The sequence below is a fragment of the Lolium rigidum genome, chromosome 5, assembly GCF_022539505.1.
Source record: "Lolium rigidum isolate FL_2022 chromosome 5, APGP_CSIRO_Lrig_0.1, whole genome shotgun sequence".
Classification (NCBI taxonomy): Eukaryota; Viridiplantae; Streptophyta; class Magnoliopsida; order Poales; family Poaceae; genus Lolium; species Lolium rigidum.
The window spans coordinates 268,738,104-268,755,730 of record NC_061512.1 but is presented as its reverse complement, the minus strand read 5'-3'; the positions used below and the strand labels follow the sequence as shown (position 1 = coordinate 268,755,730).

The 17,627-nt window shown below is 41.4% G+C and overlaps 1 protein-coding gene across 1 annotated transcript; it reads right to left on the bottom strand.

Moving 5' to 3' along the window:
* Window positions 1-2,025: 2,025 nt before the first annotated feature.
* Window positions 2,026-4,426, bottom strand: LOC124657666 (CASP-like protein 5A3). Its single transcript, XM_047196180.1, has 3 exons — window positions 4,134-4,426; window positions 2,978-3,110; window positions 2,026-2,604 (listed from the first exon to the last, which is right to left on the bottom strand). Exons 1-3 carry the CDS (start codon window positions 4,424-4,426, stop codon window positions 2,401-2,403), a joined length of 630 nt encoding a protein of 209 aa, XP_047052136.1. The 3' UTR covers window positions 2,026-2,400.
* Between the last annotated feature and the right edge of the window lie 13,201 nt (window positions 4,427-17,627).

Below are 17,627 nucleotides of genomic sequence, written 5' to 3'. Positions count from 1 at the left end.
CAGCGCACGTTTAGTTTGACGACATGTCCCTCCCGTGCATGGTGCACTATATATAGTACTTGGGAATAAATTGTCTTTACCACCCATTCAGCAGTCATCATGCTTAATTTTGCTAGAAAAAAACAACGTCGGCTGCCATTTGATCAGATTAACTTGTCATCTGTTTGACCACTTCTGCTTCGGTGCTTCTCCCCTGAAAAAAATTTAGGCCCTTCAAACACAATAACGTTGGAGATCTTCTCATACCTGTTCGTAAGCAACCCTCCTGTTTGACTCTTCATTTTACACGTATGTGAATTCCACCTCGGTTCGACATTATTGTAAATCGGTTCCTTACATGTTGGTTCTACCTTGCTTCGGCCTTGATGTATACCGTGCACTATGGAATGCTGACTGGTCCCAAAACACATGTTTATAGAATTTGTAATATTACATGTTCATAAAACTCCACTCCGACATGCTCCATTTTTTGAATATTTTAAAACTCTTAAACATGATTTTCCCGTGGTTATCATCATCACTTTCCTTGGATTTGTATATTGATGCAAAATCAGTACAGCATGCTTCTGCTGGGTGTATGTTAGTCTATCTTTTCTGTCAGTAGGTGAATTTCTTTGTCACCCAACAAATATTCCAGACGTATTTGGAGCCGGAAAAAAAAAGCTTCATCCCGTCCTGTCCCATCCCCCGCGGGCGTCGTCGGGGCGGCGGCCGTAACCCTAGTTCCCAGCCTCCTCTCTCCTCTGCCGCCGTCGGCGCAGGTCGGCGGGCAAAGCCCGCGTGGTGCCGGCGGCGGCGGCCTTCCCTTACCCACGTGCTAGGCAGGGAGGCACGGGGTTCTGCCCAGCCGGCGGCGGTGCGCACAGGTCTGCGATGTTCCGGCGGCTGCGCGCCCTTGGGTGGTGCAGCATCAGGTGATGGGGAGGCGACGTCACGGCTGCTTGGCTGCGGGGCTGCGGGATGGCTCATGGCGGCGCCCGCCTGGCCCAGATCTAAGCCCTTCGGGCCCCATCTGGGTCTGTGCGAGCTGGGGCCGGGCGCGTATGTGCTGCCTTCGGCGGGCGGAGGGGCGGCTCGTGCTGAGGGTGTCGGGGTCGGCGGTGAGCGTGTTGCAGCGTGGCGACGGGAGCTTCATGAGCCTTGGGCTCGGCCGGGCCGGTGGGCCTCGGTGTGCTCTTGTTGCCGCGTCCGGACGGTTACCACCATTGGCGGTGGAGGCGGTTCCCTCCCGTGTGACTGCTTCCCTGCTGCTTCTCGCTCCCGGCTTGTTCTTCCCGTTTCGCTAGGCTCGTTTCGTTGGCCACGGTGAGACGACGATGGTGTGTACAAGGCTGTGGTGGCGCGCGTTGGTGGACGGCAAGATTGGTGGAGCATGATGGAGCGTCTGGGGCGGGGATTTGGAGGTCAGGAGAAATCCTTGTCGGTTTGGCCGACACAGACGCGATGACGCCCGCGGGCGCCGCCCTCCCTTCCCGAAGGGCTTCGGGTGTACTTCTTCCCCTCGCCCTTCGCGTACCGGGGGAAACCCCAGGACACCTGTCCGGGCAGCAGCGTCGTCATCGTCGCATTCCTTCTTGAAGGTGTTGCTTGGTACGCGGCGCATCAGAGTGCCAAGAGCGTGATGGAATTCTTCGGAGGGCGCAGCGGTTGCGGGACATCTTCGTTTGTTGATCCAATGTTGTTGACATTAGTTTCTCTTTTGTTTCTTTTCTGTTTCTTTTGGGCTTGCTTGTGCTAAGGCCCAGCAGTTGTACTGTGTGGTTGCTATATTAATATTGCGTGGCGAAACCAATTTCAAGGCGCCCAACACTTTTTTTTAAGGTAACAAATATTCCTTATCAAGTGACCAATCATTTGGCTTTCTGTTTCTCATTTACCCTAATGTGCAATTGTCAGGTAAAATATTTTTCAATTAAAACACAAAGCATGTCATCTACTGGCATTTTTACCTAGAAGAACAAGCTGAGAGCCTACCCGACATTCATAAGTGACAGTCGCACTAAACAAGTAATATTGAGACCAAATGTTCGGATATCAACATTAGAACACATATATAGCATAGGAGTAAACTTGAGGTCTACACACCCGTCAGCTCATTCCCAGATAATAACCACTAGTCCACCCTCACATATATAAGAAGGCATACGCTCCATACGAAAAAAATGCAGAGCTTCACAGCCACCCTTTCTGAAAATGAAGCTACTCCCTAATTTCTAAAGCAAGTTTGATAACATACGAGCTACTCTCTGATTTCTACAGAAGATTCGATAACATACATTATTCAACAAGCATCCATCAGTTGGTTCCTGATCCTAGTGTAATTAGCTGCACCATGCCGTGTCCCAGTTGATCATGAAAGAGTATCTGGTGCACAAACAGACCTTGATTCTTGTTCTTAGACTATGGTCTTTGTAATTTGTAGATCATCTGGCCGAGGTTCAGGATGCAGCAGGGTGCAATCACAAACGAGCTCAGGAAAGCCATGGCCGTAGCAGACATGAAATTTGGGCAGTGATTGTCATCGCAAAAATCCAGGTCAGCGTTGATGAGAACGGTGATGCCCGCCGCTGCAGATGCAGCACTGAAGGTCAGTGCTCCTGTGATCTGCAGAGAACACCGTCAAGGTCAAACGGTGGGTTATTTTTCCAGGAACGAGAAACACACTTATTCATGTATTTAGAGTAAATGCAATTCGTGATTTGATCAGGGAAAGGAACACTATAATAGCTAAGATTGGCAGAGTAGCAAATGGTGTTAGCCATGAGTTAGCTAAGATAGGTAGAACACAGAAACGAACTGAAGTATGGCTTGCAAATTTCCCTGTGGAAGTTGCAACCAACACCCATGATTGTAATTTTACCTTGATTTGATATAATTCCTTTCCCCCGCCAAAAAAAAAACATTTTAGTCCTCTACTAGGTCCACAAGGGACGATAGATGACTATTTGATTGAGGTGTCTGAGAAAATACGACTTACCCAGTCACCAGCGCTAAGTATGCTGACAACTCGGGGAGTTCGGAAGGAACGTCCGACAAGAATCGCATAGACATCCACAGTGGCCATAGCAAGGCTCCACATGCATTGCAAAGCTACTGCTGGCACGAAGTAGCTGGTCAAAAACAGCAACCGTGAGTTCATCAATAGAATGAAATTAATTCCGTATTCTGAGTCTAGAAGCAACATCCCTAGCGAAAACCCAACGTAACTGCACCGCAGCAATAAGATACACTAGCATAATGTTAACCGAACTGATAAACGGAGACAACCAATGCTTTGTGCTGAATTCCTCGCAAACTATGCATGCAGACATGGAACCCTTAGTTTTCGTACAAATGCTTATGATCAGCGAACAAGACTCAAGCTGAACATTGTTATCTCCAAGAAGACAAATGGAAAAATATCAGAGAGAGCTCCATCATATAACCATCCAATAGCATCGCCTCTTTCAGAATCCCAAACTGACTCAGAAGGCGTATAATACTAAAAATGCATGAATGGATACCAACATTTCTCTTTCCGGAGAACTAAGAAAGGACACAACACAATAGTAATATCTAGTGGAAATTTGGTACACATGTCTCACAAAGCAAACTGACAAATGTGGCCATTCTTTCTAAGGCACATTACCCACTCAATGATATCTAACTTGAAAAAACCACATGCTGTTCCACATATCTCTTACAGTGAGAGACTCTAGACAACACTCATCCGAAGGCCCACACAATGAGACCCCTGGAATCTTTAATCGAGCTTCACAGGTTGGCATTTGTTCCAAACACGCAAGAAGAATCTGTTTCCAAAGAAAAAAAAAAGGTCCCTTTCCAAAGACTAGATCGTACCAGGTCTTGAGACTCTGTAAAATTGGCAAGATTAACCAACCCACACAATAAAACCCCTGAGATATTAGTTGCAGTTATTAGTATGTTTGGCATTTGCTCCAAGCATCGACGAAAAACCTGCTCCTAGAGGAAGAAAATGGTGGTGGAATCCTACGGACCTACCCAAAGACTAGGCTGTCCGAGCAAGAATTCGAGCGCCGTGGAGCGTGAACTGAAAGTCTGAAACCCTGTGTATGGGTAATGCGAGAGAAACGCTGCGGGGCAGGGGAGGAGAAGGGGAGCAGAGCACGCACCGGAACCCGGTGACGGAGCGGTAGTCGTCGCCGGTGGAGACCATGGCGCCGAGCGCGGCGGCCGCGAGGGCGGCCTGCGCGAGGCGGAGCCCGAGCCCGGTCCGCGTCCCCGGCGCCCCCGGCAAGCTCCGCATCAGCACCCCGGGCGGCGCGTTCGCGTTCCCCTGCCCCTGCGCGGGCGGCGCCGCCGGAGCCGGAGCCGGCCCCTGCACCTGCAACGCAGCCGGTGCCGGCGGCTCCACCACCGGAGCCGGGTCCGGGTGCACCAGGGGGTGGCTCGCCTGCGGCATCATCGTCGCCTCCTTCCCCCACTCGCTCCGTCCACCCGCTCCTCCTCGACCACCAAAATGTGCTCAGCAGCTACAGTTGTACCAAGCGATGAAGGAGGCCAGGGTTTGTGGAGGATTTATCAGGTCGAGGGCCCGCCATTGCTCTCGCTCTCTCTGTGCTTTGTCTCAGTGGTTTGGACATCGGACAGCGCAGGGCTCCACTCTCTCGTCTTTCCCAGAAATTCACATTGTAGTTTGTACTCTTCCCAGAAACTTGCCCCATCTATATTCGTTTTTACATATTGCATTATTATTACTACTCTGAACATGTCTTAACTAAATGCTATCTAGATATATCTAAATTTAGAAAAATCAACTTTTTATGTTGCCTATGTAAAAAAGATAGAACCATTTCTCATTCAAACCCTTATTTCAGCCCCGAATTTCGTCTTTTTACACAAAGAGCAAAAATAGCCGGATTTTCGCGAAACTTCAAGTTGACTTATTTTGAAACAGAAGGTTTTTAAAACTCTTTTGAGAAATCTCCTCCATTTTACACGCCTCTTACACATGGTTTCACAACCAGAAATAATCTGGTGAAACCCCCGTAGCAAGTCCTGGTGCCCCGACGAAATTTATGCCTTTGGTTCATTTGTCGGCATTTTTCCTCGGGCTGAGGCTCTCGTACCCGACGGCTTCTTGCGTGTGCGGTGGCTCGGTCACCGGCAACGAGGTTTTCCCATGATGGGGTAGGAAAATATAGATAGGCCAAGATAAGACACACCCAACAAAACCATGACATATCAGTCGTGCACTAACACAAAACCATATGCTATATCGACTGGGGAAGCAACTCAAATAATTTTTTATAGTCTTACAGATGATTTCAAAACGTCGTCCGACATAAACTATGTTCCAGTAATTGGGAGTGAATACGTAGATTTCACTTGTAAAACCTTGCACTAAGCTCATGGAAGAGTGGTTGCAAACCGTCCCAACAGTAAAGACTCGCTGATTATTTCCCTACACCTCTCAAGCCTAACATGCATACTACTTCTTGTGAAAAGAACGGTGTCACCATGTTCTTGTGGCCAATATTTTCTTATTTATCTTGGGTTCTTTTTTCAGAACCGATGCTCCTTATAAGGACCTCTTATGAGTGGTCTACAAAATTACTCACCATGTAATTTATTGTGTGACAATACACAATAAATGAATAATTGAATATCACTACTGACCAATTATACTTGACGGAAAAGCTACATCTACCGGACATGTCAAGATATTTTATACAAAACTTTTATACTTGTATTAAACTATCGTAATCATATTATGGCAAATTGAGTATAATTTAGATTGCTTAACTAAAAACATTAACATATTTTCGGATATTAGTTCTCTCTTGTACAACTGTAATGAATACAATACATAGTTTTTTCTTCAAATTTAAATTTATATTGCAATAGAGTTTTATTTAAACTATTTTCACATGTTGATAAAATTATATTATATATTTATGTATGTATGTATGTATGTTGGTGCATGTATATATATCAATATCCACAATTACCATGATATAATATCAAATAAATATCTTTGTTGTGGTTCTGGTTTATTGTTAGGTACCTATACTTATAGATATTTCTAACCATTGGCAGATTTTCCTTGCAAGTTAGATTTCGTAGTAAGGTCACAACATGTGCAAGCTCTACACATGGTATTGGAACCGTATATACAATAATAATAAAATTACCTTGGATATGACCAGTTTTAAATGCGATTAGTGGTCATATGGTGTATGCAAGTGCTCCGGCTAGTTTTTCAGATAAACTTTTTTTGTACGAAATTAAACATGAGAATCTATCACATGCGGTATAGATACAAGTTCAAATAGGTAATAACATGAATAGACAAAAAAGGCGATATTAATCTTTTGGCACTTATGCATGCTTGATAATATGTGCATGATATGGTATGTCAAAGGTGGATTAAATAGATAGTTATGTGTAACATTTTTTAAAAAATCAGCAGCAACGCGCGGGCACTTGGCTAGTATAGATAGGCCAAGATAAGACACACCCAACAAAACCATGACATATCAGTCGTGCACTAACACAAAACCATATGCTATATCGACTGGGGAAGCAACTCAAATAATTTTTTATAGTCTTACAGATGATTTCAAAACGTCGTCCGACATAAACTATGTTCCAGTAATTGGGAGTGAATACGTAGATTTCACTTGTAAAACCTTGCACTAAGCTCATGGAAGAGTGGTTGCAAACCGTCCCAGCAGTAAAGACTCGCTGATTATTTCCCTACACCTCTCAAGCCTAACATGCATACTACTTCTTGTGAAAAGAACGGTGTCACCATGTTCTTGTGGCCAATATTTTCTTATTTATCTTGGGTTCTTTTTTCAGAACCGATGCTCCTTATAAGGACCTCTTATGAGTGGTCTACAAAATTACTCACCATGTAATTTATTGTGTGACAATACACAATAAATGAATAATTGAATATCACTACTGACCAATTATACTTGACGGAAAAGCTACATCTACCGGACATGTCAAGATATTTTATACACAACTTTTATACTTGTATTAAACTATCGTAATCATATTATGGCAAATTGAGTATAATTTAGATTGCTTAACTAAAAACATTAACATATTTTCGGATATTAGTTCTCTCTTGTACAACTGTAATGAATACAATACATAGTTTTTTCTTCAAATTTAAATTAATATTGCAATAGAGTTTTATTTAAACTATTTTCACATGTTGATAAAATTATATTATATATTTATGTATGTATGTATGTATGTATGTTGGTGCATGTATATATATCAATATCCACAATTACCATGATATAATATCAAATAAATATCTTTGTTGTGGTTCTGGTTTATTGTTAGGTACCTATACTTATAGATATTTCTAACCATTGGCAGATTTTCCTTGCAAGTTAGATTTCGTAGTAAGGTCACAACATGTGCAAGCTCTACACATGGTATTGGAACCGTATATACAATAATAATAAAATTACCTTGGATATGACCAGTTTTAAATGCGATTAGTGGTCATATGGTGTATGCAAGTGCTCCGGCTAGTTTTTCAGATAAACTTTTTTTGTACGAAATTAAACATGAGAATCTATCACATGCGGTATAGATACAAGTTCAAATAGGTAATAACATGAATAGTTTAACTGAATCATGAAAAGGGACATAATATCACCATTCATCTCCATGGTGAAAGTGAAGAATATCAAGTGTCAAGTATGTCTTGAAGATGAAAATGAAGTGAGGCCTCAAGTTTATCTTTAAGACATCAACATGATGAAGAATGAAGAAATGAAGTGCAAGTTCAAGATGAGCCAACTCAAAGAGAACATATGCTTGAATCTTGCCATCCATATGATAATCATGATATGTGAAGATGCGCCAAAGAAGAAGCTCTCCCATAGTGGATTATGGGGGAGCAATCCGCAAGACTTCGTCAAGCAAGCACAATCAAGAAAGGCGTTCCATCTTGTTGTGGTCAAGATCGTCATCATCGAGCTCAAGTGGAATGCGCAAGTTTAAGGTTTGCTTTTGATAGGGTTCCGTTCTTACCTATCTCATGGTGTATTTGGAGACCGGTTTATAGTTTAGTTGCCGTACTATCAAGAGGGCTCTCGAGTGAGTAACTCAAATCATATCCTTCGGAGAGCTTAAACCTTTGCCACCTTGCATCATCTTTCTTGGTTGTTATTTGGATCTTATCCATGTGATATTTTAGAGCTTGTGCTTAATCCCATGACAAGCTCTAGTTCATCGAAAATGGATTCCACATGAATCACTTGTTGCATTTTCTACATTGGAGTTTTCGCGGTTCTTTGTATTGGGAGGTTTCACCTCTACATTCTTGGAAAAATCAAACCCACTTGTTCTTAATATTTTTACTCTTTGTGGGGTATCTCTTGTCATCATATTTCCAACAAAATTGGTTTACCTAAACCCGAGTTTCCCAACACAAGTTGTTGCATTTTTAATTTTGGAGGTGTTACCGGTTTGTCTCTTATAGATAGGTTAAACCTTTCCCCATTTTTATATCCTACCTTGTTGGACTATGGTGGTTCTCTGCATGATCTTGTAGAGATTGTTTCTAGCTTCAAAATGATCCCAAAATCATCAAAATCGGAGTTCGTATGCTCAAGTTATGGCCGTTTCAGTTTTAGTCTTTCCCGACGTACGGAGTCTCCGGTCTTGGGAGGGCTGGAGACTCCGGTAAAGACTCCGGTCTTGCTGTTTAGAAGTGTGCCTCACTCTCAGATGGGGGGTACGGAGACTCCGGTCTCCGGTCTAAAAATTGCTGTAACGGTCATATTTCGTGTGTTGGACCTATGTGAGGCCCCCTTTCTTCCCCAAGGGTTGTTGCTTCTCTCTCTCTCTCCTATTCCATTATTAACCTTGAGAAGTTTCCTCTCCCTCTAATCCCTTCATGATTTTTGCACCTATTTGAGGGGAAAGAGAGAGAAGATCTAGATTTATGATGACCCACAAGTATAGGGGATCGCAACAGTCTTCGAGGGAAGTAAAATCCAAATTTATTGATTCGACACAAGGGAAGGTAAAGAATACTTATAAGCCTTAACACCGGAGTTGTCAATTCAGCTGCACCTAAAAAAGCACTAGTAACAGGGGTGATGTGAAAGCAGCAGTAATATGAGAACAATAACAATAGTAACACAGCAGCAGTAGCATAGAGGAGATGGCACCAGAAAATATTCCAGTGCGTAGTTGACTGTAGAGCAATGATGATGATAGAAGGACCGGGGTTCCCAGCTATCTACACTAGTGGTAACTCTCCAAATAACATGTGTTGGGTGAACAAATTATAGTTGGGCAATTGATAATTGTGAGGGTATGATAATGCATGCTATGATAAGATAAAGGTTACTGTAGTATTTAATTGAGCATTACAACATAATACATAGACCGTAATCCAATTGCGTCTATGTCTAATAATCCACCTTCATGTTATCATCCAAACCCCTTCCAGTATTAAGTTGCAAGCAACAGACTATCGCATGAAGCAATCTGTGTACAGTAAACAATAGAATTATCCTTAGACAAAACATCGTTGTTTTTCCCTCGCAGCAACATCACATCTACAATCTTAGAAGTTATTGTCACTCCTCCAGAAAACTAGAGGCATGAACTCACTATCGAGCATAAATACTCCCTCTTGGAGATACAAGCAAGTACTTGATCAAGGTAACTACAAGTACCAGAGATCATGCAAGATCTTAAATAACAGTTGTATGATAATATGATGAACAATCTGATCACAATTCCACAATTTATCGGATCCCAACAAACACAACACCGATTACATCATATGGATCTCAATCTTGTAAGACAGCTCATGAGATCATTGTATTGAAGTACATGGGAGAGAGAGTACCAACTAGCTACATCCGAGAACCCATAGTCCAGGGGGGAACTACTCACAAACCATCATGGAGTCGAAGTGGAGGCGGTGGAGTCGATGGAGATGGCTCCGGGGGTCAATCCCCGTCCCGGCAGGGTGCCGGAACAGGAACTTCTGACCCCCGAAACTTTTCTGGACGATGATGGCGGCGATGGAACTTTTCGTGAACGGAGGCTCGGGTGTTTCAGAGTTTTCGCGTCGGAGGCAATTTATAGGCGGAAGGGCGAGGTCGATGGGCGCCAGGTGGGCCCACACCACCCCTAGGCGCGGGCCAAGGCTAGGTCACGCCTAGGGCTGGTCTGGCCGGCTCCTGGCCCCCCTCCGTCTCTCTTCTGGACTCCGTCTTCATTTCGGTAAAATATCAACTTTGGCTTTTGTTTCGTCCAATTCTGAGAATATTTTCTGTACAACTTCTGAAATACAAAACAGCAGAAAACAGGGAACTGGCAGTGTGGCATCTTGTCAATAGGTTAGTTCCAAAAATTCATAAAAGTGTCACGAAGTGTAGACAAAACATATAGAGATTGGTGTAAAATAAGCATGAAGCATCAAAAATTATAGATACGTTTGCAACGTATCAGCATCCCCAAGCTTAACTCGTGCTCGTCCTCGAGTAGGTAAGTGATAACAAAAATAAATTTTGAAGTGACCCAACACAATCTTGATCAAGTTATTGTAAAGCATTATGATCTGGGATCAAAGTACTCTAAACATAGGCATGATAGATATAATTCAATAGAACTTAGCAACTATGTTATAACATGAGAAGTGACTCAAACAAAAAATCATGAATAATAATGCACTGAAAGCAACTCTTTGTTTATGGGCATAGCGAAAACATATCAAAGTGGTATTCAACTTGTCCTTTATGAAGTAGCAAAACATAAATGCCAGGACACCTTTAAAGTTTAGAGGGTGACTAGATACAAATAATTTGAGAACAAGCAATAGTCATAATCATGAACCAATCAATAATAAATTTTGGGACTATGCACATTATACTCAGAATGACAAGTATGCTCTCTTAGTGGTGCATAAAGCAACAAGAGGAAGACTCAATATAAAAGTTGTAAGCGTATTTTACCCTTATCCATTATTTTGGTAACAATGACACCGTGCTAGAGTATTTGGTCTAATACATGTCTATGAGATTATCCCCATGTATTAGCCAAAGAAGCATGATGGTGTAACAATGGAACAAGAAGGTAAAGGGAGACCCCCCACTTCGACAAAAATTAAGAAGGTTTTCGTAGCAACTAGCTAGTCCCAGGCCCGTTCAGACCGGCCGTGGCACCGGGTGGCCCGGTTTCAACCGGCCTCAGGACCGTGGCACACCGAGCACTATCCAGTATAGTTTTTTCCCTCGCCCGGTGATGGCCTGGCGCGTCGTCCGGTTTGGACCGGCCGGGCCCGTTCATCTGTCCGGCCAACCGGGCTGTGGACCGGGCGCCTCGGCACCAACCTGATCCTACCCTGGTGACATCTGGAGGCATGTACTGCGCGACAAATCCCATCCCGGTCAAGACCCGGTCCCAGCTCCGGTTTGGACCGGATGGCCTGGTCCCTGGCCCGGTCTAACCGGCCCCTGCGCCTGCCTGCCCAGTCACAGGCTCGGTTGACCGGGTTCCTCGAAGAAAAGGCTGAGGTGTCAAGTTCCAACGGCCATATTTCAAGTGACACTATAAAAACCTCTTCTCCTACATCTGAACAGTTAGGCACTACACTATAAGCTGTTCTTGAGCTCTCTCTCTCTCTCTCATACTCCATTGTTAGAAACACCAAAAGCCTCAGATCTCCCTCCTCCTCCACCCAAACTCAAATCCCTCCGGGAAAAAGATAGAGGAGGTCCCGATCTACCGTTCTACCAAGCCAAATCTTGTTCCCCCTTGTATTCATCAAGATACTTGCTCCCTAGGGTTCCTTGGAAACCCTAGGTGGGCAAGAGAGGTCCGGAAGCATCTGAGCTGTGGATATACTCCTGACAAGATTGTGAAGGTTTGGAGGCTACCTCAAAGTCCACCACAAGTGAGTGAGCTATTCCTTCGTGGGATAGGCTCCGGAGAATAGGGTGAGCCTTTGTGGCGTTGGGAAATCTTTCGTGGGACCTCCACCCCTCCAAACGTGACGTACCTTCTTGCAAAGGAAGGTAACACGGGAATAAACCCTCGTCTCCGCGTGCTATCGGTTATCTCTAACCGAACTCCTGACTTGTGATATAACTGCCTATGAGAGCCTTCGTGCTTGAGTTACTTGTATCATCATATAGGTTGCCTCACCTAGTTTGCATTAGGCTCATCTTTATATTCCGCAAATCCTAATATAGCAAAGAAAGAATTAAAATTTGTAGAAACCTATTCACCCCCTCTAGGTTTACCATCTCTGAACTTTCAAAAGTAAAAGAAAGGCCCTGCGTAGAGGGAATCAAGATTACTCATGTGCTAGATATTCTTATTTTGAATGCAATAGGAGTGTTGAAAATATATATTTTGAGAGGTATGCATGTCTATGTCAATGAATGGCATCAAATAATCTATCATCCTTTCATATAGTGACCTCAAGAGCGACTCTCATGTAGTTCTCCAATGCACACCATTATTTAGGATCTCTCCAGTACATAATGTGCGGAGCATTATTTGTTTATTTGTTTATTTTATTTAGGATGGATACCCGGTTGCCTTGCTCTTTTTGCAATATTAAGGACTTAGCAAATTATGCATGCTATTCAAGGTGTGAAGTCATGATAAGACAATAAACCATTCAATACTTCCTCATGAGCTAAAATAAAACACATAATAGGTAGTAATTTTGAAGATTTAAAGGTAGCACAGAACCAATTTACTTTGGAGCGGCGGTGAAATACCACATATAGGTAGGTATTATGGACACAATTGGAAAACTTTGGTTGTTGGTGGTTGGATGCACGAGTAGAGCTCATATTTAGTACAGGCGAAGGCTAGCAAAAAACTGGGAGCGACCAACTAAGAGAGCAATAATGGCCATAATCATGCATAGCGACAAAACATTATTAATCAAAGCATAAAGTGATATAACAAGTCAAAAAAAATGATCATAGAGGCTTTAGGTGACTGGTTTGTAGTCATAACATGGTGTAAGCATGTGCCAAGTCGACCCAATAACAACATCAAAGGAGAATACCATAATAGTATGCTTTTATATGATGGAAAGAACCATACATGATTCTTTCAATGGCGCATTAAGCACTCTCAGATATATGAGACAAGTCATGCTACAACAATAATTACTAAGCATATGATTAAATAACATCTAACATGGCATGCCAAAGTCTATGCCACAGTCTAAACAAGCTCCCTTTTGCGTCACTATAAGCATGAAACATTTTACTCGTCTCCAACACCAATCAAATTATTTGAAACAACTCTCATAGATAATAATCAATAAATGCCAGAGAGATAATCATACATGAATAAAGAAAACAAAAATCTCTGCACAAAATACGAGTAGAAACCAGAGCTAAACGCGGTACTAGCAAAAGAGAACACTCGCTGAACAACAGGAGTGAAAACTAGAGTGTTCTATGCAATGAAAACGGAGCGTGTCTCTCTCCAAAACAAATACGTTGGGGTCCAACCATATGCTACAGAAAACACAAAAGAAAACTAAAAACACAAATAAAGATGCTCCAAGAACAACACATAGCATATGAAGCAATAAAAATATAAAGCATAGAAAGATGATCTGATGCTTTGTTGATGAAGAGGGGGATGCCTTGGGCATCCTCAAGCTTTGACGCTTGTACCTCTTGGATATTGCTTGGGGTGACATGGGTATCCCCAAGATTGAGCTTTTGTCCATACTTCATCGCATTACATCATTCTTCTCTCCCTACACTTGAAAACTTTCTTCATACAAAACTTCACACAATTCTCATTAGCAGCATTTGTATAATCAAAATAACAAATCCACTTGGTTCAGTTCTAACATAAATTAAAAATCCATTAAAACATTTAGCTACTGTAGCAATTTCTTTGAAAATTTCCTTCTCTCAAAGGAACTTAAAAAATAAGAAAGAGATCAAGCGGCAAATGCAAATGGTGATAGAAATCTGTCAAAGCAGAACAACAGGTAAAGCTTGATTTTTCCGAAAATCTTCTGTTGCTCAGCTCGAAATTTTTTAAACTAACGAAAGTTATATAATAACCTGGGGCATATGCAAAAAAATTAGCAGCTCAAAATTTTTCTTTGGCTGTTCATACAAATTTTTATGGTGACAGCACAAATTCTGTTTTCAGGACAACAACTTCCTTAAATCTTACTTTCTTCATATTAGAGGCTATTCTTGGTAAAAAAAAACGAAATAAAAGTGATAGGAGAGGTTATTAAAGAGCTAACAACGTCCAAGACTCAACATAAAAGAAAAATTAGAGAAATAAAACAATGGGTTGTCTCCCATAAGCGCTTTTCTTTAATGCCTTTTAGCTAGGCTTAGTAATTTGAGAAAATACTCACATAAGAAATATGAATTGAAGTAAAAGAGAGCATCAAGAAGAAAATTCAAAACACATTTAAGTCTGACCCGCTTCCTATACATAGGAATCTTGTACACAAGTAAATTCACAAGTACAAAATGACAAACATAGGAAGATAAAACAAGAGTAACTTCAAAACTTTAAGCATATAGAGAGGTGTTTTAGTACCATGAAAACTTCTACAACCATATTTTCCTCTCTCATAATAATTTTCAGTAGCATCAATATAACTATCACATAAAGCATGCTTTTTCATGATCTACAAGCACATAATTTTTATCAAGCTCAAAAATAGTAGGATTAAAACATTCAAACCCTCTTTTAACAGTTTTATAACAAGATGATTGATCATTCTCAAGAGGTATTGGACTCCAAGATAAAGTCAAGACTCCTCCAATGTCATTTTCAATAGTAGTACAATTAATATTATCAACCAATATAGGACCATCATCTAGAGCTTTATCATAAATATTTTCTAAGGAAAAATCTTTAGTGCCATGCATTTCGAAGTTAGGTGCAAATAAAGGATTATCATAAGATTTATCAAAGTAGCATGGATTATCATAGATAATTGGAGCATAATTATTATCACAAGTTTTACTCATAGTAAATATTTCAAGAGAATCCACATGAACATAACATTCATCCTCCTTTGGTAACCATGGGGGCAATCAAATAATATAAGGGATAAAGAGTTACTCTCATTAGAAGGTAGGCATGGGTAGCTAATCCATTCTTCCTCCTTTTTTCATCACTCTCCTCCTCTTTTTCATCTAATGAGCTTTCAGGTTGAGCAATTTCTTCTTCCACAGGTTCCTGCAAATTGTGGATATATTCTTGTGCATGACTAAGCCTGTCTTTATAATCTATGATATACCAATTATTTCTGAAATTTTCTATGCAATAATCAAGGATAGAAGAGACCATATCTTTCAGGTTTTTACAAGCAACACGGGTTTCATAATTTTTAGACATGAAGGATTCTATTTCAGAAGCTCCCATAAATAAGACAAATTGTTCTACTTCTTCAAACCCAACATGAATATATTTATTCCAATGATAGTTCACAATTAAAACTTCTTTACTTAAGCCACATTGAAATTTAAGATGTTTAGTATCATGTTCAGAGCAACAATTTATATCATGGCGTTTAAACAAAATTTAGCGCTTTGATATAACTTTTGTAACACGCCTCTCATGACTTTACACTTATATGATTATCTATACTTTATAAATAGCTCCATAGAGGTTCTAGCATGTTCTTCCATAACAACAGTTTTTAGATTTTCAGTTTTTCAAACTTTTATGGATTTTCAGGTATATAAGAAAAATAAAACAGGACAAAAATAAACTAGACAAAAGTAAACTAAACTAAACACAACTGAACAGAAATAAACTAAGCACAAATAAACTGGACAATACAAAATAAAATAAAATAAAAACAGAGAGACATGTAAAGTGTACTCCCCAGGTGAACTTTTGAGTAGAGCTATGCCTCCCCTGCAACGGTGCCAGAAAATAGTCTTGATGACCCACAAGTATAGGGAATCGCAACAGTCTTCGAGGGAAGTAAAACCCAAATTTATTGATTCGACACAAGGGGATGTAAAGAATACTTCTAAGCCTTAACATCGGAGTTGTCAATTCAGCTGCACATGGAAAAGCACTAGTAACAGGGGTGATGTGAAAGCAGCAGTAATATGAGAGCAATGGCAATAGTAACACAACATCAGTAGCACAGAGGAGATGGCACCAGAAAATATTTCAGTGCGTAGTTGACTGTAGAGCAATGATGATGACAGAAGGATCGGGGTTCCCAACTATCTACACTAGTGGTAACTCTCCAAATAACATGTGTTGAGTGAACAAATTATAGTTGGGCAATTGATAATGCATGCTATTATAAGATAAAGGTTACTGTAGTATTTAATTAGGCATTACAACATGATACATAGACCGTAATCCAACTACGTACGTCTATGAGTAGTAATCCACCTTCAGGTTATCATCCGAACCCTTCCAGTATTAAGTTGCAATGTGTGTAAAGTAAACAATAGAATTATCCTTAGACGAAACATTGTTGTTTTCTCCCTAGTAGCAACATCACATCTAAAATCTTAGAAGTTATTGTCACTCTTCCAGAAAACTAGAGGCATGAACCCACTATCGAGCATAAATACTCCCTCTTGGAGATCCAGTCATCTACTTGATCAAGGTAATTACAAGTACCGGACGGCATGCAAGATCTTAAATAACAGTAGTATGATAATATGATGAACAATCTGATCACAATTCCATAATTTATCGGATCCCAACAAACACAACACCGATTACATCATATGGATCTCAATCATGTAAGGCAACTCATGAGATCATTGTATTGAAGTACATGGAAGAAAGAGTACCAACTAGCTACAACCGAGAACCCGTAGTCCAGGGGGGTGATGCGTGTAGTTGACACGTCCGTTGGGAACCCCAAGAGGAAGGTGTGATGCGCACAGCGGCAAGTTTCCCTCAGTAAGAAACCAAGGTTGAATCGAACCAGTAGGAGTCAAGAAGCACGTTGAAGGTTGATGGCGGCGGGATGTAGTGCGGCGCAACACCAGAGATTCCGGCGCCAACGGGGAACCCGCACAACACAACCAAAGTACTTTGCCCCAACGAAACAAGTGAGGTTGTCAATCTCACCGGCTTGCTGTAACAAAGGATTAACCGTATTGTGTGGAAGATGATTGTTTGCAAGAAAACAAGTAAAGAACAAGTATTGCAGCAGATTTGTATTTCAAGTATAAAAGAATGGACCGGGGTCCACAGCTCACTAGAGGTGTCTCTCCCATAAGATAAAAGCATGTTGGGTGAACAAATTACAGTCGGGCAATTGACAAATAGAGAGGGCATAACAATGCACATACATGTCATGATAAATATAGTGAGATTTAATTGGGCATTACGACAAAGTACATAGACCGCCATCCAGCATGCATCTATGCCTAAAAAGTCCACCTTCGGGTTATCATCCGAACCCCTTCCAAGTATTAAGTTGCAAAACAACGGACAATTGCATTAAGTATGGTGCGTAATGTAATCAATAACTACATCCTTAGACATAGCATCAATGTTTTATCCCTAGTGGCAACAAGACATCCACAACCTTAGAACCTTCGGCACTGTCCCGCATTCAATGGAGGCATGAACCCACTATCGAGCATAAATACTCCCTCTTGGAGTTAAGAGCA

Coding starts and splice junctions, on each gene's coding strand:
- LOC124657666 (XM_047196180.1), bottom strand. CDS start 4,426: ATGATGCCGCAGGCGAGCCACCCCCTGGTGCACCCGGACCCGGCTCCG. Junction 3,111..4,133: donor CGCTCCGTCACCGGGTTCCG/GTGCGTGCTCTG, acceptor GTTTTTGACCAG/CTACTTCGTGCCAGCAGTAG. Junction 2,605..2,977: donor TACTTAGCGCTGGTGACTGG/GTAAGTCGTATT, acceptor TGTTCTCTGCAG/ATCACAGGAGCACTGACCTT.